The 24509-nt window shown below is 38.0% G+C and overlaps 1 protein-coding gene across 6 annotated transcripts in view; it reads left to right on the top strand.

Annotated features, from left to right (window-relative positions):
- RBMS3 (RNA binding motif single stranded interacting protein 3) overlaps nucleotides 1–24509 on the top strand; it is a gene marked incomplete at both ends in the record, with an annotated part of 717356 nt that overhangs the window by 465309 nt on the left and 227538 nt on the right. For all 6 annotated transcript variants that reach the window (XM_079713423.1, XM_079713428.1, XM_079713424.1 and 3 more), the window contains one exon: nucleotides 19971–20128. In XM_079713423.1, the coding sequence (XP_079569549.1) occupies nucleotides 19971–20128 (158 nt within the window). The remainder of the gene's footprint in view (nucleotides 1–19970; nucleotides 20129–24509) is intronic.

Raw genomic sequence — 24509 nt, 5'->3', positions numbered from 1 at the left:
GGAAAATGGAACTTATATACACTCTTGGCAGTTGTAAAAATTGGTACAAATTTTATGGAGTACCTAGAACAAAATAAATTAGTATTTATTTTGATATAGAAATTCTACTTCTGGAAATGTATCCTCTAGATATAGTCACACAGCTGCTGGAGTTAAGATACCTGGGCAGAGATAACTGGACCAAAATATTTGCTTATTGCACTATTCTTGAAAAGCAAAGACTTGTCGATGGCTTTCTAAAAACCAAAACAAATTTAACTCTGAATCTATATTAAGTTTATTATTTTGGTAATGTAACAAATCTTATCCTTTCTATATAAAAATTTTGAAATCACGGATAAGTAAGAAAAAAGAAGAAGGAAATTATATTCAGGGTGTCACCAGGTAACCATCATTAGAAAGTGAGTGTATTTCCTTCTAGTTCTTTTTTGTGCAAATATGTTATGTGCCAACATGGCTTTTTTCCTACTTTCCCCATATAGCTTGATAACATTGATACTTTCTTTTATCAGAACTTTCTACAAAAATCCATTTTAATAACCACAAGATTCCCCATTTTATGGAAACATTGTAAATTAAACTTTCCCATTGTGCAGGAAATTTAGTTGTTTCCAGTTTTGCTTTGAAGTACTCTGATAGTAGCAGGTCAAAAAGTACCTACACGTTCCTTTTTTATTATTTGATTTATTTGCCCCATGTTATCCTCATTGGTTCTGGTTTTGCTGAAGCTTTGTTGACAGAGTCTGGGTCAGTATGTATATTCTAATTTGTTTCTCTCTTGGTAAATCACTTTTATGGTTGGTATAATAACTCAAGAAGTTACTATATGTATATAATATATGTATATATGTGTGTGTATATATATCTATATCTCACATCTATAACACATTATTCTTTTAATTTCAGCCGCAGCATTTGATTTTAACGCACTCATATTTTTGGATTTGGGGTGGTACAGTTATGTCATTGGTGGCTGTCTGGTGTTTTTAAAGAGCCTGGGCTCTGGAGTCACCAGCCTGGGTTTAAACCTTGACTCTGGTGGCTGTGTAGTTTTAGACCAGTCCTTTATCCACTGTTTATTCATCTGCAAAACAGTGGTGACAGTAAGATCCACCTTGAAGGCTAAATATAAGTGTTGGAGACAATGCAGGGCAGGGCTTAACACACAGCGCATGCTTGATGAAAGGCAGCCATCATCACCCCTGGTACCTGCTGCTCGTCCTTCGCTCTGTTCTTTTGATATTATTGTAGTTTTTGTTCAGCTTTTGCCACACACTTTCTCTTCACTTCCAGTCGGGGATCTTTTCCTCAGCTCTGCGTTGCATTAGGCTTAGGTGTTCATCTCTGTAATAATCACATTTCCTCTTTTCCTGTCTCCTCTGCCCCTCTCCTCACACCAAGTATTGCTAAAATATGAATTGTCAATTACTAGCATGAAAATGAAACTGATGATAAAATCACGAGCTCCAGTTTTTTGGGTATCTCTATGGGTTGGTAGCTTTTAAATCGGAACTACTAAATTGCTGATTTTTAAAAATCTTTTAACATTTTTGTACAACGAACACAATTTGTGTACAGGAATGGGGCTGTTGACCTATTAGGACTGCAGAGAAATGTGGGGCTTGAACTCTTATAATCCTCTCACTCACCTCATGAACACAAGACATGACACTCGGGGAATTTAGTGCAGGCTTCAGAATGAAGGAGGAGAAGCAGAAAAATGATTTAGTGGCAGGGCCAGTTGATGATATCCTGTTCACATCTCTTCATTATGCCCTGTGACTTTTCTGGATCCTTGACTTGGGATATTGCCATAAGCATTTTGTATGTCTCAGGGGAAAAAAAATCATAAAAATCATGAAGAGTCACCCTCTTGGAAGGGACCCATTGTCATACTCAGTTAGATTCTTGTGGGAAATGGAAGCCAGGGAGGACAATCATCAGTGACAGTTCTTATTATGTAGTTTTGTGTACACCGATGTTTTCTGCCCTGTCTTTAGTATACAGAGGAAAAGATATCCTCTCTCAGAGAAAGACAACTATCGCATGATATCACTTATATGTGGAATCTGAAAAAATGATACAAAAGAGCTTATTTACAAAACAGAAATAGACTCACAGACATAGGAAACAAACTTATATATAACAAATATATATATATATGTTCACTTGGCTGTACACCAGAAACTAATACAACATTGTTAATAACTATACTTCAATTTTTTAAAAAAAGATCTCCTTTTCTGATTTAAAAAAAATTTTTCCTGTAGTTAAAAAAATAACATTCAATGTAAACTAATAATAGAGAAATATCTGGGATAAAATTCTCATGAACATCTGCCCCAGAGACACACATTATCATTTTTGTATATAAACCTTCTTATCTTTGTCCATGCACATACACGCATTCAAGTCTACATCCTTGTGTATTTCACTTATCTGTATTACATACACTTTAAAAAAATAGCATTAGTTTTCTTCCCCCCCCCCCAAAGCAGACCCTGAGGCAAGAATTTGAGTGTATTTAGTTTATTTGGGAAGTGATCCTGGAAAACAGCAGTTAAGGAGTGGGGAAAATGAGATAGAGACAGGAGGAAAGTCCAACAGGGATGTTCTAACAGGCAGATTTGGGCTGTGGGCGGTCGGAGCTCCTGTTTGCTAGGATGCCTCCCAGGAACCAAGCATAGTACACATCAGATGAGGGGGCTATAGCATTTATTGTCAATGTCCATACCCCATTGTCTGACGTTTGCCCCCAGGCTGTAAACTCCCCTGCAGCTTGACTTGTGCCTGTGCCCGGACTAGCATCCTTCTGCAGATCTGGAAAAGACAGAGCAGAGAAACCCTGCACGTACCTTACCTGGGAGTGGCCATGGTGCCTGTGAGTGTCTACCACGGTCGTGTGCTAATTAGATGGGCCAAGGATGCTGTGTGCACTGCCAGCACCGAGCATCATCTCCAATCCTGTCCTGCATGTTGTTCTTCAACTAGCTTTTAAAAAATTCAGAAATGGATCTTGGATACATCCCCAAGTCAGCACATGCATACATATTTACATACCCTTTTGTGTTTTATTGTTATTTATTTATGTTGAAGTATAGTTCATTTACAGTGTTGTGTTAGTTTCAAGTGTGCAGCAAAGTGATTCAGTTATTCATATATATTTTTTTCAGATTCTTTTCCATTATAAGTTATTATGAGATACGGAGTGTAGTTCATACCTTTTGTTTTTAATGGCAGCATTTCTCCCTGAATGCGGGCCAGCTAATCACTTGAGTGAGAACAATGCCAGTTTTTGTCCTCATTTTACCTTGTGAACCTAGAGGTGTGCCAAACAATCCTCCCTAAAACCAAGAGTGATTTCACTTCTAAAACAGTGCATCTCAAATTCTTCTGTACACATGAATTACCTGGGGAACTTGTTCAAATACACATCTGATTTAGCAGGTTTGGGGTGGGGCTTGAGATGCTCCATTTATAATAAGTTCCTGAGCGATGCTGATCCACAAACCATGCTTTGAGTTCAAGGTTTTACAACCAGATAACTTGAAGGGGACTTGTACGTTGTAAAAGTACTTCTTATAAGAGTCTGGAGAATTTGCATAAGGATAACGTATTGAACTAGGAGAAGAGAGACTCTAATTTCCCGCTGTGAACTTGCTTTGGACACGGTTATCATGCAGGTGCTTGGTTCTGGTGTAGAATTTATGGTCCACTGTGTGCATTCCTTTGCTTGCAAAGAGAACAGGCTTCTCATCTGCTCAGCTCTATAAATGTGTTTGGCCAAGATGGGCTATAAAACTGGATTTGGAATATTCCAGGGTTCCTGAGTGTTTACATTTACACATCATCGCTACTCTTATCAGATCACAAACCTGAATGTCTTATGGATAAATCAACTTAAAGGATCCAAAAGAGAGTTTTAGATTTTTCCCTTCAAATTTGGTCCTCCATGTCTTCTGTTACAATAACTAGTAACTGTGTGGGTGAAGATGCAAATCAAAACCCTGACATAATCCTTGAATCCCTTCTCAAATTCCTCATCTCCAGCCATGAGGAAGTGTGTAGAATGTACCTGAAAAATGGGTTTTTTAAAGCCCACTTTTCTCCACCACCTCCACTGTCATCTCCATCACTCTCATGATCGACTTGACTGCACAAGCTTCCCAGCCTATGGGAACCCTCCCCTATGTCTTAGCTCCCCATTCCCTTAGAAACAAATCGATTTTCTCAACAAAGCAGATCATGTTTTTCCCCACTTGAACACTTCAGTTCCTTCCCATTGCATATTAAGAACAAAATCCTAATTCTACTCAATATTCTGTAATAATCTACATGGGAATAAAATCTACAAAAGCGTGGATATATGTATACGTTTAACTGAATCACTTTGCTGCACAGCAGAAACTAACACAACATTGTAAATCAACTATACTCTAATATAAAGTAACTTTTTAAAAAAGAACAAAATCCTGGTTCCCAGTGCATAGACCCAGCAGGGCTACAGTGCCCTCAGAGGTCTGGGCCCTGCCTACCTTTCCAGCGTGATTTCCTGCCCCTGTCTCCTGGCTCACTGTGTCCCAGCCACACTAGCCCTTTTCCTTGTGCACAGGAAGTGCTTTCCTGCTGAGGAACTTGGCCTTTCTGCCTGCCTGGAAAATGTTTTGAATTCTATGAATTTTGTAATTTTTTTTCAGTTAATCTGATATGCACCAATCCTTTCTCTATGTAAATCTTAATCTATTTTACTGTTGTAGGTCTTAATCTGCCACTCTTTTGAAGGTTCATAAGGAAACAGTGAGGGAAAGAAAAAAAAAATCAAAGAAAGCCTTGATTTCTGTCCTTGCTGCTCTTCCTGCCTGTCTTCTTTGATTTCTGATTTCCTCTATGCTAAAGCATGCAGTTTTCACTGAATAGCTAATAAGTGAAATGCCATTACCTGTAAATAGGTACATTTTGATTTAGTGTATTCTTTAATGTAAGCTTCCGAAATTGATCCAGTTACCTGTTCCCTCAGTGCTTCATTTTATTTTGTTTCTCATTTACTTAAGAAGAAAACAGAGGCAGGCACCAAGTGAATGTGTACAGCAGCTTAGATGGGGAAAAGATACAGATATTAACCTCTGTGGAGTGTCATTTAATCCTTACTGTGAGAGCCTGTGATAGCAGTATCCTTCTTCTAAATAGCGAGGAGACAGTCAAAGAAGTGAACTCACTAGTCTAGAATTATAGTGTGTGTGTTTGCATGTGCATGTGTGTGTGTGTATACACATAAACTTATACGTAATATAATATGTAACTGCTTCTGGATTTGAAACTAGATCAGCCTTGGAAATCCCTGGTGGTGTTTCATTATATTGGCATCTTTCTCACTGGAGTTTGTGGAAATATTTTTAGGTCTTCATGACTTTCCTATGAGAATTTATAAATTTGGGACTTTCCATTCCATGATAATCTTTGAAATGATTATGAAAGCATATTTGAGGTCATCTGGTTGACCAGCTGATGTCACTGCCTGTGTCTGTGTTTGTATCTATAATCGCATGGTGCCAAGGAGACCTACTGTCACTGTCTGGGGCTAATGAGGAGAAAACAAGGCAGACGTAACAAGTAAATGATGCTTTTAGGCCAAATGAAAGCAGTTAGCCTGGCAAGCTGTGCTCAGATGAAGGTTTCATAGCAATTCAAATAGAGAAATTGATGGGAGAATCAGAATGTCGCCTGGCAAAAATAACATAGCCCGTGAACTTCAAAAATACCTGCTGCAGTCAGTAGCATGTTCATGTGGCAAGTGGCAAGTGGCAAGTTAGATTTGGCAAAATGACATCCTCCATGATATCACATTAATGTTTTAATTGTAGTGGTTATATAACTTTGCTTTTATGCAATTTTAAAGTGCACTTGGTTTACTAGTTGTATTGGAGCTATAAACAGAGGTATATCAATATACCTCATTGATTAAATGTTTGCACATATTTAAGTTCTCCTTAATAAATATAATCAAATCAACACTGGGAGTCTATTAGGTATATTTATATAAACTATATAATGATACATAGTGATAGATATGTAATGACAGTATTTTTACACCACACACACACACACACACACACACATATAATTGTTTTTTCCACTTTAAAGAGGTTGATACCAGGGTATCTCAAGTTTGGCATGACAGATACTGTCTTTCACAGACCATTCTTTGCGGAGGGCTTTCCTCTGTGTGATGGGATACCAATATCAGCTTCCTCACTGCAGTTGTGGCAGATAAAAATGTTTTTCCAGATATTGCCAGATGTCTCCTGACGGGCAACATTGCCTCGTTTCAGAATCAGTGATCCATGCATGCATTACTCATCTACGGTGACCACTGCCTTGTCCCATGCTGTGTTTGAGGTTACAAACTCTCAACAGCATCGACTTTGTGTCTGCAAATGAGGGAAGGGTCCTGATGGTGCATATGTGGGCTACACTATGGGGAGGAAACCTACCAGCGTCATGGAGAGATGGCAGTGTTGGCAAAGAATTATGTCTGCCTTGAAAGAGATTTTATCTAGCTCTTCTTTTATGCTGTATTGTTTCTAGATTCTTGAGATCCAGTTTGAATCTCCATCTTCATTCTCTCTGTTCAATCACCTAGGCAAACATTTTACAAAATCCTTTTCTTGGAGACCAGGAGCTAGGAGTATACATGTGAGCCAAACAGATGGGCACTGTACAGGGTGTTGTTAATTATAAGGATCACATTGTATTAGGGGAAACAAATGCTGAATTCCACGTTTTTTGTTCTGTCTTCAGGGAGTGTAGTTTGGATGCAAGACAAAGAATGTATACTGTCTTATATTTCTTTTGTAAGGTGAAGTACTTATGATAGATATTTATTTTTTTGAATTTTAGCTATCAAGATTAATAGCTTGTTTATTTTATTTTTACAGCTGCTTAACTTTCATTTTCAGATAATTTCAAAGTTACCAAAAAAAAAATTTGCAAAAGTCGCATAACACCTTCCACCCAGATTTTCCACATATTAAACATTTTCCACATTTGCTCTATCATTTTCTCTATAAATATATACATAATAATATTATTATTCTAAAATATTTGAGACAAAGTTAGATTTGATGCCCTGTTATCCTTAAATACTTCAGTTGTACTTCCTAATAACAAGAACATTCATGCACAGTAAAATGATCAAAATCAGAAAATTAACCTCAATACACTAAAAACATCTAACGTCCCACTAATGTCCTTTATAATAAGCAAGCATTTTATCAGGGCAGGAGCTAGGATTCAATCCAGCTCAGTCCCTACATGGACTTGTCACGCCTCTTTAGTGTCCTTCAACCTATCATACTTCTTCAGTATTTCTTCATCATTTCTTCATTTTTGAAGATTAAAGGCCAATTATTGTACATTGAATGTCCCTCAGCTTGGGGCCATCTGATGTTTTCCAATGAGTGGGTTCAACTTTTCACTGTTGGAAGGAAGGCTACAGAGCAGTCCTGTCCTTCTGGTGGATCACACAGGGGGCGGGGTGGGCAGGACCTGATGTCCACCTGCTTCATGCTGGTGATGTGACTGATCAAAAGATGTTGTCAGCAAGGTATCTCCATGGAAAAGTTACTATTGTCCTCTTGTAATTAGTAACCTTTGGGGAAAAATTCTTTGAGACTATGTACAGTTCCTAGTTCTCATCAAATTTTCACTCACTTGTTTTGACATACACTGATCGTTCTTGCGTAAGTCAATTATTACTATTATTGTTACCAAGTAGTGATTTTGTAATTCCAACATTCCTTCCACAGTTTTAGTTTGCATCCTACTTTAAAGATGCCTCATTTATTTAGTTAATCACTTACATAAGAAGAGTCTCATGGAAGCAACCAAAATGTCCATCAACGGATGAATGGATAAGGAAGATGTGGTACATATATGCAATAGATCAATGGAGTATTACTCAGCCATAGAAAAGAATGAAATAATGCCATTTGCAGCAACATGGATGGGCCTAGAGATGATCATACTAAGTGAACTAAGCCAGTCAGAGAAAGACAAGTATCATATGATACTGCTTATATGTGGAATCTAAAAAAAAAAGGTACAAATGAACTTATATCCAAAACAGAAATAGACCCACAGACACAGAAAACAAACTTATGATTAACAAAGGGGAAAGGGGGAGGGATAAATTGGGAGTCTGGGATTAACAGATACACATTATTATACATAAAATAGATAACCAACAAGGACCTACTGTATAGCACAGGGGACTCTACTCAATACTCTGTAATAACCTACATGGGAAAAGAATCTGAAAAAGAATATTTATGTGTGTGTGTGTGTGTGTGTGTGTGTGTGTCTCTATCCCTAACCCTAACTGTTATATATATCTGAATCACTTTGTTCTACACCTGAAACTAGCACAACATTGTAAATCAACTATACTTCAATTAAAAAAAGAGTCTCATAGATTCTTATTTTATGGGTTAAATCCTAACATTTTGAATATTTATTCCCGAATGTTTTAAAGAGAGTTCTGACAAGGTAAAGATAAATGGTGGCCATAAACTCGCTACTCTTTTCTCTCCTCTTGCACGCACCGTATGAGCTAACTTTGCAGTCCTATTCAGGTGTTAGGGTCATCCAGCAGAAGCAGCCACTGCCTCAAAGGGTGGGTGACAGTTCTGCCTCAGTGATTCATTGAAGTGGGGCTGCAGGAGCACAAGTCACTTTCTCCTTGGAAGCCTGGAGCACGTTATTGTTCTTAACTGTGCTGAGAGTGCCAGTGACTCTAAAGCTGGGGGAAAAAGACGCTTAATGAGTTTCAGCATGTTAATGTACTGCAGGTTCCCAATTGTATGAGTTTAAGGAGCTTAGCAATTTGGTATCTTCTGAATAATAGCATTTATTTTATACTCTAAATACTCCTGGGGAAGTCTGAATAACACTGCAGCTTCTTTGGCATAATAGCTTTGGTGGGCTAATTGACTTCAACCATGGGATTGCTCCTTACAAAAAAAAAAGCCACAGTTTTGATTAATGAGCCTAGTAATAAATCATTAATCTTTTTAGCTCATAAATGATAGGAACAGTGCTCTGCAATATATTTCTAGATTCTCCTTGCTGATCCAATGTCCACATTTTAAGAATCTTATCATCAGTTTAATATGACCACCTCCATGTAATTTAATATAATATCTAGTAAGTTTGCACCCATGAGGAATGCAATGGGACAGATTCTAAATAGCAATAATCGGGACTTCCCTGGCAGTCCAGTGGTTAAGACTTGGACATACAATGTAGGAGGTGCAGGTTTGATCCCTGGTCAGGGAGCTAAGATCCCATATGCCTTGGGGCCAAAAAAACACAAAAACATAAAACAGAAGCAATATTGTAACAAATTCAATAAAGACTTTAAAAATGGTCCACATTAAAACATCTAAAATAAATAAATAGCAATAATTGCTCTTTTATGAACATGACTTACATTTAATTAGTAACTGTCCTTCTGCAATGTCCTAAATTTCTTTATTTCTATAATTACTAATAATTATAGAAAGGATAATGAGTTACTGAGCTTCTCCTGTGTGTCTGGAACTCCCCTAAATATTTAGTATATTGTGTCATTCAATCCTCATAATAACTCTCTGAAGTAATTAGTATTGTTTCCCCTTTACAGTTCAGGAAATTTGCTGAGCAATGATAACTAGTTAATGTCATAGAACTGGTAAATGCCAGAGTCACCATGGCACTGTCTTTTACAGATTATTCCTGCCCAACATTTTCTGGAGGTTTATAAATAAATTTGTTTTTCTTTTTGTTAAAATTGAAATATATAAATAGTTGAACCCACATTGAAAATTTTGGTTGTCTTAAGGCTTAATATATCCTAGGGGGTTATATATTTCAAGAATTAATTTTTGTGTTCATAACATAGCTGAGACACCATTTAGAAATAATTTAGACTGTGTAATCACCATATTGAAGAAAATAGAACTTCAAGTTATGGACAGTAAGAGCATAGGAGGCAGATGTCTACATCCTTGCCTGCACTAATGTGTTTGCTAATGAGAAATAGCTTTTATTGGTGAAATTTAGCTGTAAACTAGCCACGAGGCTGAACTCTCTGTGGCAGGTGAGAATCATGGCCCATCATGTCTCTGTTGTCAGGATTTAGCTCAGTGGCTGGTATAGACTAGAGGATTAAATGTTTGATGAGTGAGTGAATGAATGGTCAATAGTATAAAAAATAAGAGGATGATCCATTTAGTAAAGTAGCTTGAGTCAAGATATGTAAATCCACAAGTGGCTTTGACTGGGATCAGTATTGTGACCCCGTGGGCCCCCAGTTGCTCAGGTGTGCTGGCAAAGAGCTCAGGACTCCTGTAAACAGAACTGGGGGAAAATGGAGATGCATGCATGCTTTTCTCATCGATCTTCCAGGAAGTCCTGGTGACATCATTTAACTCGATGTTGAGTCACATTAAGAATAAGACTTATCTCTTTCCTACTGGTGAGTTTTAAGAAAATTGCAATTAATATATATGCCAAATAAAAGCTGGCATTGATGATGGAAGTTATGCTTTTCAAAGATAAAGTGGTTTATCTCATTTGAACATCTACAACCTACTATGCACCTCTTGTTTCCTATTTCTCTACCAAGGTCATGATGTTAATACCAGAAATGCAAGAAGTGAAGCTTCTAGCACCCAGTTGGCTTCCTTCTCCCACCTGCTTCATTCCTGCATTGATAGATCAGTTTTCATGGTGGTAATCAAACACACACACACACACACACACATTTTCTCCAAGCTAATGTTAAGGATCGTAGGCCACCACATGTTCTGCAACCTTTTCCAGCTCTTTTCAGAAAGGCTAGGATTAAATAAACCTAGGATATGCCATCCTTCACTTAGACTGACAGGATTTAAATTTATAGCTGAATTTGTTTTCTAAAAAAAGGTGCTGGTGTAGAGCTGACTGTGTCCTCTTTCTCTATTCCATGTGAAATATGCATGGCTTTACAAAGCCAGTTTCCTGTTAAGTTGACATCGGACAATTTAGGAATAAAAGTGGGTTTAAGCAAAACAGCAATGCAACTTCATATATAAAGCTGTAATTTTTCACTTTCTATATATGCAGCATATATGTTGTAAATGTATCCATATGTAATAGAGGTTAGAGGAAAACTAGCCAGGTGTGTTTTTCTTAGCAACTTGAGAAATTTTTATTGTGCCAGCCTTGAAAACAAAACTTAACTTTGGGTCTTTTGTGAACTCATTCCCTCAGTAGGATGAAGGGATTTCCATTCTTCACAAGGTGAATTGTGCTTCCAAGTAGGTTTTACACGCTGAACACCTGTAGGAATCCAGCCACTGTTGGCTTCTTCCCCTTGATCTATCAGAAAAAGTTGTGAGCCAGCCATTAAACACACTGTGTTATGTTGAAATCTCAGGTCTCTGAATCAAATAGATCAGGATTTGAATTCTCATTGGATTTAACAGCTGTGTGACCTTGGACGATTGCGTATCTTCTTAAGACCTCAGCTTTCTCACATGTAAAATAAGGACATTAACCATATCTATCTCAAGGACTGTTTTAAGGAATAGAACCATAATGAATTTAAATAATTTTAAAGCCTTGTGTGTGGCACACAGTAAGCTTAAAATAAATATTAGATAATATTGTGCCATACAGTGCTAATAACAAATCCTATATAACAACAAGTAAGTTATATGACTTGATAATAATATTAATCCTATGTAGCAATGAATATTTTAGTATAACTATGTCCTGTGCAATATTTGGGACATACTTATGTTACCAAGTCCAAGCTCATACTGCTCACCTCAGGACAGGCCAATAAATCGAGATGAGTTGTTGAGCAAAGAATAGTGACTTTATTTGGAAAGTCAGAGGACTGAGAAGATGGTGCACTTGTGTCCCAAAGAACCATCCCTGAGTTAGAGTTCAGTTTCTTTTATACTGAAAGGGGAGTGGGTGTGGTTGGTTGTCGTAAACTTCTTGGTGCCGGAATCTTTTGCTCTTGCTGCTGTTCCAGTTGATCTGGTCATGATATTCCTGTAAACCTCCAATAAAACAAAGGTAATTCTCTGTTCTGCAACTTTTTATCTCTGTATGAATGGAAAGTGTTACAACTTTAAAGGTCAGAACCTTAAGAATGCACTATCCTGTATATATCAGGCTACAGGTAACATTTTTAACTTGTAGCAGAAGCAATAGCATACAAAGGTCAAAGTAAAAGAAACAGATCCAATATGGAGTCTGATTTGTTCTTCGCTATTACACTTATACTAAAAAATTTCTTGTGGTTTCACACAGAAATTCAAATTTAACAGGATGTCCTGTATTTTATCAGGCTGCCCTACTCTCAAGGGACATAGTGTTTGCCGCCCAAGTTCTGTTGCACAACTCCAGGAGTTACCATTGGTGCTGGGCTCTGGGGTATCGTTGACATAGAACACAGTGGGAATGGTTGCCCTTGAGTGGAATTCTTTGTCCCTAATTTCTTTATACCTCGCTCAGCGACCACATTTGTGTGTGTTCCCAATATGCCTGTGAGCCTCAGCAAGTCTATGCTGTCATATTCTGGGCAGAAGACACGGAAATGGTTTGCATCTGTTCTGTCTTTGTATGTGTTGTGATGATTATTCCAGAAGAAGTTAATAGGGTGCCATAGCAAATGTATGGCCATGTTCATGCCGTTTCCAGAATTCCAGTTGTCTGAGGGAGAATTGTGGTCACTGTCAACGAATCAAGTGACAACTTTGTATCCCAGAGCTCATGGCAGGGAGACCCCCTTCGGAGAGGTGAATGAGACTGAGGAAAGGGGATGAGATTTGTTTACAATATTGAGTTTGTTTCTCTATAGTTTTGTTTCCTGTTCGCACTTTTGACCATCAGGACCCTGAGTACAAAACCATATGTCTTTGTGATATAGCAGTACATTACAATAAAACTATAGAGAGATCTCAATATTGTAAAATGTTAATTTAGCATTTTCTCACAGGAGAAACCATCCCATCAGGTGATACTGGGCTGAGCTCATGAGGTCATATGGAGGGAGAAGTCAAGGAGAGCCAGGATCCCACCTGGCCACCTGGCCCAGGACCACAGGTAACTCTAATTCAGTCATGGAGGCTCAAGGGGCTCATAACACTTCACTGCTCATCTCAACCCAAGGGCTGCTTTAAGCCTGCCCTGCCTTAAAGAATAACATACACAACCCAGTGTTCAGGTTGTCCTGAGCACTAGAAACAGTTTCTCTTTCTTTGCTGAGTGTGTTATACAGAATTAACCCCCCCTCCCAGATTAAACTTGAGGATGAGAATGCCAGTTGCCAATGCTGTGCTTACATGGAATCTGAAACAATGAAATCCTTCTTTTAAAACATGTGTTCCTTAGGGAAGTTGTTCTTATTGGTTCTTATTTTAGGGAAATTGTTCTTATTGGTGCCGTGGGAGGAAAAACTGGTAGAGGCTCTCCTCTGACTCCATCAATATGTGAAATCAGGGGAAGAGAAATCACCTTCTCGCTTTTAGTGGAGGGAGAAGACAGTTGAAAACAGAGGGCAACCCCCTTCATTGCTTAGCAAATAAGACAGAGGACACACTTATTGGGCACCATTTAGGGGTGAAAGACTACTTCTTGGCAGTCTTTCTTTATTTTCCCTCTAATGGTCTTTAATGCATTACCTCAAATGAATGCTTCTAGAGCCCCCACTGTAAGGGAAGGCTCTGGCTCTCTCTTTTTACCGGGTCCAAGGCCATGACTTTGTAGCTAGGGAACACAGAGGTCCAACTGTGAAGGACAGAGTTGAGCATATGCCCTTATATATTTATGGCAAAACAGATTTGAATCTCCAGAGAAACAACCAGTAAGGGGTGTGTGTGCATGTGTGTATGTGTGTGTGTGTGTGTGTGTATGAAGAGCTTTATTTCCTGGAATCTGCCAGATTATGCAGGCTGACAACTCCCAAGATCTGAGGTCAGCAAACTAGAGACCAAAGAAGAACCAGTGTTTCAGTTTGAGTCCAAAGGCAGGAAAGAAACAATGCCCCAGCTTGAAGGCCGTCAAGTTTAACTCAGGGGAGGATCAGCCTTTTTCATATCTTCAACTGACTGGATTAGGCTCACTCACATTAGAGAGGGCAGTCTATTTTACTCAGTCAATGGATGAGTTTAAATGTTAAAGTCATCCAGGAAACACCCTCACAGGTAGATCCAGTATAATGATTGACCAGCATCCTGAGCATCCTGTGGCTCAGTCCAGGTGGCAAATAAAATTAATCACCACACATATGTATGGTACTAAAGCAAGTATGTCCAGAATGGCTGGCTTCCTCCAGATCTCACCTAGAGGAGCTGTAACTCCTAGAGCCATGCAACAAGCATGCTGATGATGTTACTAGAAGAGTAAGAGCATCTGTGTACAAAGTTAGTGTTCAACTAATTCTAAAACCTCTGATGCCTTTAGGGCAGCTTATTAATGCAGGAGGCTCTAACTCCCTGCTTCTGTTTTGGGGGAGAAAGTAAAACATTTCATTTTTATTATTATTAATTTTTAAATTGCTACAGCACTTAAAATAGGATATCCCATTAAAAAACAATTGTGCCTTTGTCTCCCCATTGATTTTTCTTTCTACTGGTGCTATCCATGGACTAGCAGTATTTATAGGCAATCCCCAGAGTTGGTGTACTATAGTAGAAAGGGTATTAGGTCAAGAGTCAAAAAATATCACTTCTGTTGTCATTTATTCACTTACTCGCCATGGGATTTTTGTATTCCTCTTAAGATCTTAGAACCAATCTTCTCATTGGTAGAGGGGGGTTAATAGCCCTATCTACTGCCTAGAGTTATTATAAAGGGCCATACAAAATAAAATAAACATCCATGAAACACCTTAAGTACTGTAAAACTCTGCTGCCTGTAAGGAAATATTATTATCTTCAGTCTGTATGAACATCCCCTTCAATTTGTTTTTAAAGTATTATAGTCACGAGGTTGCTTTAGAGTTGTTTCAAACATCTTCAGGATATTTCAGGATATTTTGTCACCACTGCTCAGGACAATTCATCTTGAGACAGCTTTGTCCACCTAACAGTTAAAAGTGACTATAAATTGATTACACATAATTTTGTGATTTAATAAAAACTTGATAGTATGTAAAGTAAGCAAAAACTATTAACTTAGAAAGACCCATAGTATAATATATTATCGTGGAAAAAAATAGGAACTAGTCCCCTAAAACTGTTAAAATTTGGTCCACCAAATGGTACTTGTTCACAAGGAAATACATACAGAAATAGAGAATAAGCATTTAAAACCTTTTATAACAAGTTCACATTAGCATGACATTTAATCCAAATGGAATTTTGGTTTGTTTAATGTAGTAATAAAAAATTGCAATTTGCATTTTGTATGTCTCTTAATTTTTTCTCTTAACTTTGAAAAATGTAAATATTTTGCAAATACTGGTTTGTGACAGATTGGAAATAAAAATGGTCCCCACCACAGGTGGCTTGAGAAACATCGCTCTAAAATTCCTAATGCCAATAACTACTTCCTGAATATTTAAATATAATTTCATCAAGCATGAGTGTTGTCAGATTGAGTGTTGAAATCTTCTTCAAACGTAGTTACCTTTTCCAGAATCATGTATATATAACAGTCATAATGTGTATCCAAAAAACACAGCCCCAGACATAACCTTTGATCCATATATGAGCAATAATTTTGCCCTCCGTTCATATTCATTTGCTAAGCTTCCTTGAAATGTTCTGACATTGTCTTCAACTGTAGTAAAGCAAATGAGTACCAATAAACCTAACACTAAAAATCTGAGAAAAATGAAGTCATTTCAGGAAAAAAATTTTTATATTCTTATGTAAAATGACAAGGTCTCTGCTCCCATTAACAATGGAGAGGTTACTGTTCTAACTTTTTCACAATCTTTTGACAAAACTAAATAATAAATCAAGAAATCCCCATACAGATGAAAAGATACAGAAACAGAGCAAAATGGTGAGATGGTCAATTAAATGTAATAGATGTATGAATTGTAGTCATATACTTTTACAGACTAGCATACACTGCAGAGTGTTCACTCAGTTGATGATGTGTGAAATGCTGACTAAGGCTAGGAATCCTCTTTTTTTTGTAGCCTTACCTCTGTAACTAAAGATACTTCATGAATAAGCAAAAGTGAATAAAATAAGGGATTCAGAGATATTTATTCTTGTATGTGCAAATATTCCTTTGACCACAATTTGCCATCTGTTATTCATTGATGTTTAGGAGGAAAGGCAGTGTTAAGAACTGGGAAGAACATTGGACCAGGTATGAAAGGATATGGGTTCTATCTCTAACCTGTTACTATTTAGCTGAGTGGCCTTGAGTAAGTCATAAGCACTATTTTAGCTTGTTTTCGTTTTTGTTTTTCCCATCTGTTAAATATCAGATTGGACAAGATGCTCCTTTAGGTCCATTCTGGAACTAAATGATCATGAAAATTTAAGTTAAAAAACAAAAAGATTTTTAAAAGATTCTAGATTGCAGGTATCACATGAGTTATTTTTCTGCAGATTTAAAAGGCACATTCTTTTAGGTTCATGGTGCCAAAGAACCTTTTGAAAGAGCCCATCTATTAACATAAATGTGGTACATAAATATAAAACTGAAAATAAAAATATAAATGCATATATTACTTTAAAGTTCATTCTATACAGAAATTAAATTCTACTGTCATCAACAAATATGTTCAAGACTTATATTGTATTTCAAAGGAGAGAATTACTTACTGAATAACACTGCCCAAATGCTGTATTCTTCCTGTAAATACAAATTAAGGAATGACACTCTCCAATTCTGTACTGTCTCCATGAATACAGATTAAGGAGTTGGCCTTGCTGTTTGAATTTGGATTCAGAAAATAGCTACTGGGCAATCTCTTGTGTATTAAGCTCTGTGTGTTAATTACACACCATTTTGAGAAGTTGCAGTGCATTCTATACTTGCAGAATTTGGAAATGGATTTGAATCAGTATACACTGGTGTACTGCTACTTAGATCTGTACACTATGCTTCACTAGTGGGATTGGTTGCTTATGGTTGTTTAGCCTCATTAAGGATGACGGTATACAGAATGTTGGGCAAATGCCAACCCATTCATGGGACTGCCATGTTCTGCAGCCCACTCTCTGGGTTAAGCAGGAGCTCCCACTGGAACTTGAGTTGATCTAGGGTATAAGCTCCAGAAATCACATCATAGGAAAGTTTTTCTTCTCTCAACTCTTTCTCAATTCTGATTCTTCACAGGAAAAATACTCTGTCTGGTCCTAGTGTGCTTAATACCTCTCTTAATTATGAATCTCATTTGTAACTAAGAGAGAGTCAACCACCAGGGTCACAATCTTCTGCGAACAAACAGTAGCTAATATAATTTAATCACGTGAATTTGTTGCCAATTTTGATAGTAACCTACTTATGCCAAGTGATACTGGCTTTTTAGCTATGGTAACAATATAATGTTATCTTTTTCAATGGATTTTCTTAAGCCCAAAGATATTTTGATTTAAAGAAAACTTTTAAGGACTTCCCTGGTGGCACAGTGGTTAAAAATCTGCCTGCCAGTGCAGGAGACACAGTTAGATCCCTGGTCTGGGAAGATACCACATGCCATGGAGCAACTAAGCCCATGTACTCAGCAGAACTACTGATCCTGTGCTCTAGAGCCCACACTGAAGCCCACCCACCTAGAGCCCATGCTCCGCAACAAGAGAAGCCACCACATTGAGAAGCCCATATACCACAATGAAGAGTAGCCCCCACTCACTGCAACTATAGAAAACCCGCACGCAGCAACAAAGACCCAACATAGCCAAAATAAATAAATAAATAAAAATTAATTAATAAAAAAGAAAACTTTTAAGTAAATAAACTTATAGTACATGGCTGGCAAATTTTCTAAGATGATATGTGAATGATTGAAGCTTGGGAAACATTGGGCTACTGGAAAAATACACTGAGATGGAAGATAGAAAATCTGACTAAATTTAATTTGAACCCTGTCACTAATTATTGGATTGTCCTCAGGTGAGATGATGAATTTTTCATGCCTCCATTTCCTCATTATCCAATAAGTATGATGATATTTGCCTAGCTACCTTTGGAATGATGATGTGAAGATTAAAATTAAAGGATGGGTAGTAATATAAAGTCAAAAGTCATATGTACATAGGTTTGTTATTATGTATCTGAAACACCACTTTTTCTTTTCTTTTAGGTTTTTTTTTCTTTTTTCATCACCCCAGCGGTTGGGTGGGGGATCATGTCCACTTAGGAAAAAAATAATATCATCTCTGTTTTCTCTCTAGGATCATGCCATTAATTAGTGGTGTGTGTGTGTGTGCGTGTGTATGTATGTGTGTGTGTGTATGTCTGTGTGTGTGTATGTCTGTGTGTGTGAGTGAGAGAGAGAGACTACAGTTGTACAGTTTCTACATATACACTATTCCCAAATACTAAAGCTGTGTTGTCTTTTCCTGATTGATTACCTGTTTATTTGCACTGTTTTTCGTGGTGATCACAAAGTTTGAAAACTAAACTATGTTTCAAAAAGAACCTAATAATAGATCTTATTCATCTCAAAGCTTAATAAAAATATTATGGCCTGTCTGAATATTTAGAGCTGTTAAAAGTAATGGAGCTTAGTTTCATGCCAAAACTATTTCTTGATCTGTAATAATATTTGGAATTTTGTTTATTGTATTTTTCATTTTGCTTAAAACCTCAAATTTGCTATGGAATATATCATCTCTTCACAAAAGATATTTTACTATTACATAATGTCATTTCCTATAGACTTCAGAATTGCTTTTTCCAATTTAATCATGTTTGTTCTTGAAGTTAAAGTTGTTGTGTTGGTTAAAATATAATAGTTCATTTAAATATGGGATCTATTTTGATATTAATGATCAGTCATGTCAGGCTTTTGTCTGTGCTTTATTTTGAGACATGCATACAACTAAGTTCCAACTTATTAATTCATTGTGTGAAATAGAAGATATTCATGCACTTACAAATAATGCTAGCAGTTGTTTGATTTCCCATTCTATTAAGCAAAGCTTATTTAAGCACTACTGCTTCATAATCTCATTCATATATAAATATTTAACTGTGGTCTATGGGAGTGATTGCCAAACTTGAGCAGTCATCAGACTCACCTGGAGGGCTTGTCAAAACACAGATCACTTGGCCCACCCTCAAGTTTCTGATTCCAAGGTGGGGCCTAAGAATTTGCATTTCTAGAAAGTTCCCCATTGATGCTGAGGCTGATGATAAATGCTGTCCTAGGACCACACTTCTTTTCTCCCATTGGTGCAGTGGAAGGCACTATAGCAAGACAGGGAAGCCCATGGACTTTGGTGATACCCCCAGGTTTCAGCCCTGGCTTTGACACTTAAGAGCTGTATAACTCAGACCAAGTTAGGGATCAATTCTGTCCACTGTAAAGTAGTAACAATTATATGTACTGGAAATATTGAATGAAATAATGTATATCAAGTGTTTAAAGCAATGCCTAGCATGTTATGAACACTCACTAAATGCAACATTAGTAACTAGTGGTGACAGTAGTTAGAGTGGTAATAGAACCACTAGTTATGGTCATAGAATATACATACTTACCTTAGTTCAACTGCAATAAAAGTTTATTAGACTATTCTAAGGAAGGCTAGACAGAAAGTTTGGTTTTCACTGATGACATTGCTTCTATGAGAAGCATTCTGGCAAGAAGGAATTCAGTGAAAAGAAATACCACCCTTACTGAAAGAACTTCCAAGAGCATGCTAGAGATTGGAACCTAGATGGCAGTGTAAGCAAAATGTATAAATTTGTGCAATGTTTCTCAATATTCAGAACTTACTGCATGTGTTTCTTTTTTCCCTTAGCAACAAGAGCAAGACCCAACAAACCTATATATCTCAAATCTCCCCATTTCTATGGATGAACAGGAGCTTGAGACTATGCTGAAACCATTTGGACATGTCATTTCCACAAGGATACTAAGAGATGCTAATGGAGTCAGCAGAGGCGTTGGCTTTGCCAGGTAAAACACCTGCTCTTTCCTTGTATTCCCTTTAATTCCATCCCTTTCTAGCACTACAATAGTGCTGGAATATAGAATATTCAAAGAAAAGTAGCTTATCAAACTGACTGTATCTTTGCTTTGAGTCAGAGAATTCCAGTGTAACTAGAAATATGTTGTTCTTGCTAAAATCTGTACATAGAATGTTTATATCTGTCTCAAGTTGTAATGGTATGCATAACCCCTTCCCAGTCCTCTCTATGCCTGTAGATCAACAAAATCAGATGCCATCAGTTTCTACTAGGGATAATAAATGCCCAGCACCCCAGAGCTAAAGACCCCATGGGGTGAACAAAGCATCCACATGTTTCACCATGGATTTCTAAAGAGCAAGATGGCAGAATTTCTCAGTCAGGGGAAGAGAGAAGAGAGGAAAGATTTCGAGAAACAGGAACTGTTGGGTAGTCGCAAGGAACTCAGAAATCTAAGGGGAGGTGAAGAGGGCATTTGCATTTAAGAGGCCCTGGCTGTGTGTTTTTGATGTTTTAAACAAAACAGAAAAGAACAAATTGCACTTTTCTCATTGTTGGAAAAAGATGAGTAGTTTTCTTTTTAACTTTGAGAGAATGTTTACGAAAGAGGATCTCAGCCAGGAATGGAGTTAAAATGGTGGTACCTGCTGTGCTTTCATGAAGAAACAAAGTTAAGGAAACTACAGGGAAAATGAAACTGCTCAATAACAAAGAAGAAAAGGAAAAGCTATGTCTCCACGGTTGGGTGTGTTTATGCGTCTTGAGGTCTTGAGCCGACTCAACATGAATGAAATGGATGGATGTTAATGTCATCTGGAAGGCAGCCCCTTGCAGGCAGGTGTTTCCCCCTATGGGGAACCCTGCCATCATTGGAAAAACCATCCCAAACCAACCTCTGTGAACCCACTTGGAGAGATATGAAAATGCATTGATTAACTGACCTCTAACTTGACTTCCGTGAGGTCATGGACCATGTCTTAAAATTCTTCTTCCCCACAATGTTCTACACATACTAGACCAGGAGATGTATGCAGGATATAGGTCTGAAGATTTGAAGAGAAGTCAGCAGAATGAAAAACATCTCCCAGACTTGAATGTATGCATGAGGCATTCAAGTTTTCAGAACATTGTTAACTGTTGATTGTCATGGTCAAGGCAGAGCTAATTGCAACACCTGGGTCTCTGAAATTTGCCAACTTACTCATTCTTGGAGACTGTACAGCCTGCTATTGGAGGCCTAGCCAGTGCAGGAGGCACTAAATGCCTGCCATGCTCCACTTCACACTGCGTGTACACGCCTTTGGCTCAGCACCCACCTCCTGCCCCGCAAAACCTCTCTCTAACAAATTAGTTTCTCCTTCATTTATGCTCCTGCTGAGAAAGGAACATGTTTCAAATTCATCAAGAGAACACATTTTCTAAGAGGATCTATGTTTTGTTTTTTAAACAAAAGATTTTTGGTACAAAGTATCGATATATTAGTTTGCTCAGGCTGCCATAACAGAATTCAACAGACTGGGTGGCTTTAAACAACAGACATTTATTTTTATTTTCTCCCAACTCTAGAGGCTAGAAGTCCAAGATCAAGGTGGCAGTAGGTTTGGTTTCCTCTCTGTGTCTTGTAGATGGCCTTCTTTTCCCATATCTTCACATGATCTGTCCTTTGTGTTTGCTCCTAATCTCTTCTTAAAAGGGCATCAGTCAGATTTGATTAGGATCCACCCATTATATATACACACAATTTATAATCCAATCTCCTGGGATAAACCATAGTGGAAAAGAATATTAAAAAAAGAACGTATCAGGGCTTCCCTGGTGGCGCAGTGGTTGAGAGTCTGCCTGCCGATGCAGGGGACACGGGTTTGTGCACCGGTCGGGGAAGATCCCACATGCCGCGGAGTGGCTAGGCCCGTGAGCCATGGCCGCCGAGCCTGCGCGTCCGGAGCTTGTGCTCCGCAACGGGAGAGGCCACAACAGTGAGAGGCCCGCGTACCGAAAAAAAAAAAAAAAAAAAATCAATATATATATGTAAAACTGAGTCACTTTGCTGTACAGCAGAGATTGGTACAACTTTGTAAATCAACTATACTTCAATAAAAAAATTAATGAATGTAATATAAAAAATATATATATACACAATTTCTTTATTCATTCATTTGTTGATAGACACATAGGTTGTTTCCATGTCTTGGCTATTGTAAACAATGCTGCTATGAACATTGGGGTGCATGTATCTTTCTGAATTAATGTTTTCGTTTTCTTCTGATATATACACTAGTGGAATTGCTAAATCACATGGTATTTCTCTTTTTAGTTTTTTGAGGACTCTCCATTCTCTTTTCCACAGTGGCTGCACTAATTCATATGCCCACAATAGTGTACAAGAGTTCCCTTTTCTCCACATTCTTGCCTGTCCCAGTACTGGTGCCAACAGACTGGTGGGTGGGGATGGAGCTGGGTCCTGAGGCTAATAAGCTAGAGGGAGGATTCCACGATGGCACTTTCTAGCACCAGTGTTATTATGGCAGAACGAGCTCCCAGAAATGACTGCTGCCAGCATCTCTGTCCCCAGGGGGAGTCCCAGTTGCCTCCTGTCTCTCCAGGAGACTCTCCAAGATTAGCAGGTGGGTCTGACTCAGGCTCCTTTCAAATTACTGCTTCTGCCCTCATTCACGGAGCATGTGAAATTTTGTGTGCCTCCTTTAAGAGTAGAGTCTCTGTTTCCCACAGCCCTCTGGGTCTCCTGAAAGTGAGCCCCACTGGCCTTCAAAGCCAAACGTTCTGGGGGCTCGTCTTCCCAGTGCAGGACCTCCAGCCTGGGGAGTCTGATGTGGGTTTCTGACCCCTTGCTCCTTGAGGAGAACCTCTACAGTTGTAATTATCCTCCCCTTTGTGATTCACCCACTGGGGTTGGCGGGGGGTCGGGGGGCACGGATCTTGACTATACCATGACTCTACCCCTCCTACCTGTCTCATTGTGGTTCCTCCTTTTTTTTCTTTTTGGCTTTTTGAGTTAATTATTATTGTTTTGTCATATTATTATATTCACATTTTACAGTTATAGAAAAAATGAAGGCAAGAGAAGTTTAAAATCCTGTACAATATCTCACAGAAGATAAGCAGGAGAACCCACTTATAGGTTCGGGTATAGGTGAACATAAACCCATGTTCTCAAGATCACAAAGGTTATAGCCAAACAAATAACGATATATCTTTAGTTGTGGAAGATCTTTTCTGGTAAGTTAGTCTTTTCCATTGATAGTTCTGTAAATAGTTGTAATTTTGGTGTGCTCGTGAGAGGAGGTGAGCTCAGGGTCTTTCTGCACTGCCATCTTGAGACAAAATCCCAGGTGTGGCTCTTGGTTCATGTGCAAGAGATCCTGAAATTCCTTTGACTCAAAAGAAAACCCCCATTATTATTTTACTTGTAAGCTATATTCATCTTCTTTGATAATCACCTCTTCAAAGTAAAGGTGGTATCTTCGTTTTATATTTATATTAAATAATATTTATATTATTTATAGACAGCACAATTACAGGCTTTTTAACGTTCCAGAGGCAGTAGATAGTGTCTGAAATTACAGACTTTCATTTTATTTTATTATTATTTTTTTCCTCTCTTGTAACATAAAACAATTTTGTAAGATCCACCCCCCTGCAGGCAGCATTTTATAGCCAAGTCATAAACCCTGAAAAACAAAAGTTTATGGTGGGAATGCTGACATTCAGACAGTCAGACCCACTACTGCAAAGCTCGCGGGTGCCAACAGAATACCTTGCCTTCCAGCGTGAGGATCAGAACATAAATCAGCCTGAGTCTGGAGGGACAGGACTGCATGTTCACGTTATCCATTTCCCATTCCCAGAAACATAAGACCGTTTGTCTAACAAAAATCACATTGACGAGTGTTATGAGAGGCCGGTAAAGAATGACCCAAAGTGGAGAAGGGATGAGGGTAAGCGTTCACAATTACTCCAGCTTCAACATCTGGGAACATAGAACCTCTTTAAGCAATGCATTTACTGTCCCCTGGTGAGCTAAAGGGCGTGAGAGACCGCTGAGCCCAGAGACCTTTGTATTCTGTGGTTTTTTTCACCTCTCTTCAGTACTCTTAATTTGATTCTCATGGAGTTTTGTTTGAATGACTTTTAACATCTGGGCAGTGTTCTACCACTCCCTACCAAATGGGCAAGTTTTCCAAATAAACCATTTCAGTTCTTCTTTCTTTTCACTAAGTAAAAAAATTAATCACAGTTACAGGAAGACAAATATCAGCCTGATTATTAAAAATTAATTAAAATATTATTTTTGTATTTTCTTTTAATTACTTTAAGTATCGTTACAATTTTATTCTTTAACTTTCCACTGC

The sequence above is a fragment of the Hyperoodon ampullatus genome, assembly GCF_949752795.1.
Source record: "Hyperoodon ampullatus genome assembly, chromosome: 10".
Classification (NCBI taxonomy): domain Eukaryota; kingdom Metazoa; phylum Chordata; class Mammalia; order Artiodactyla; family Ziphiidae; genus Hyperoodon; species Hyperoodon ampullatus.
This window is presented reverse-complemented; position numbering and strand designations above follow the sequence as displayed.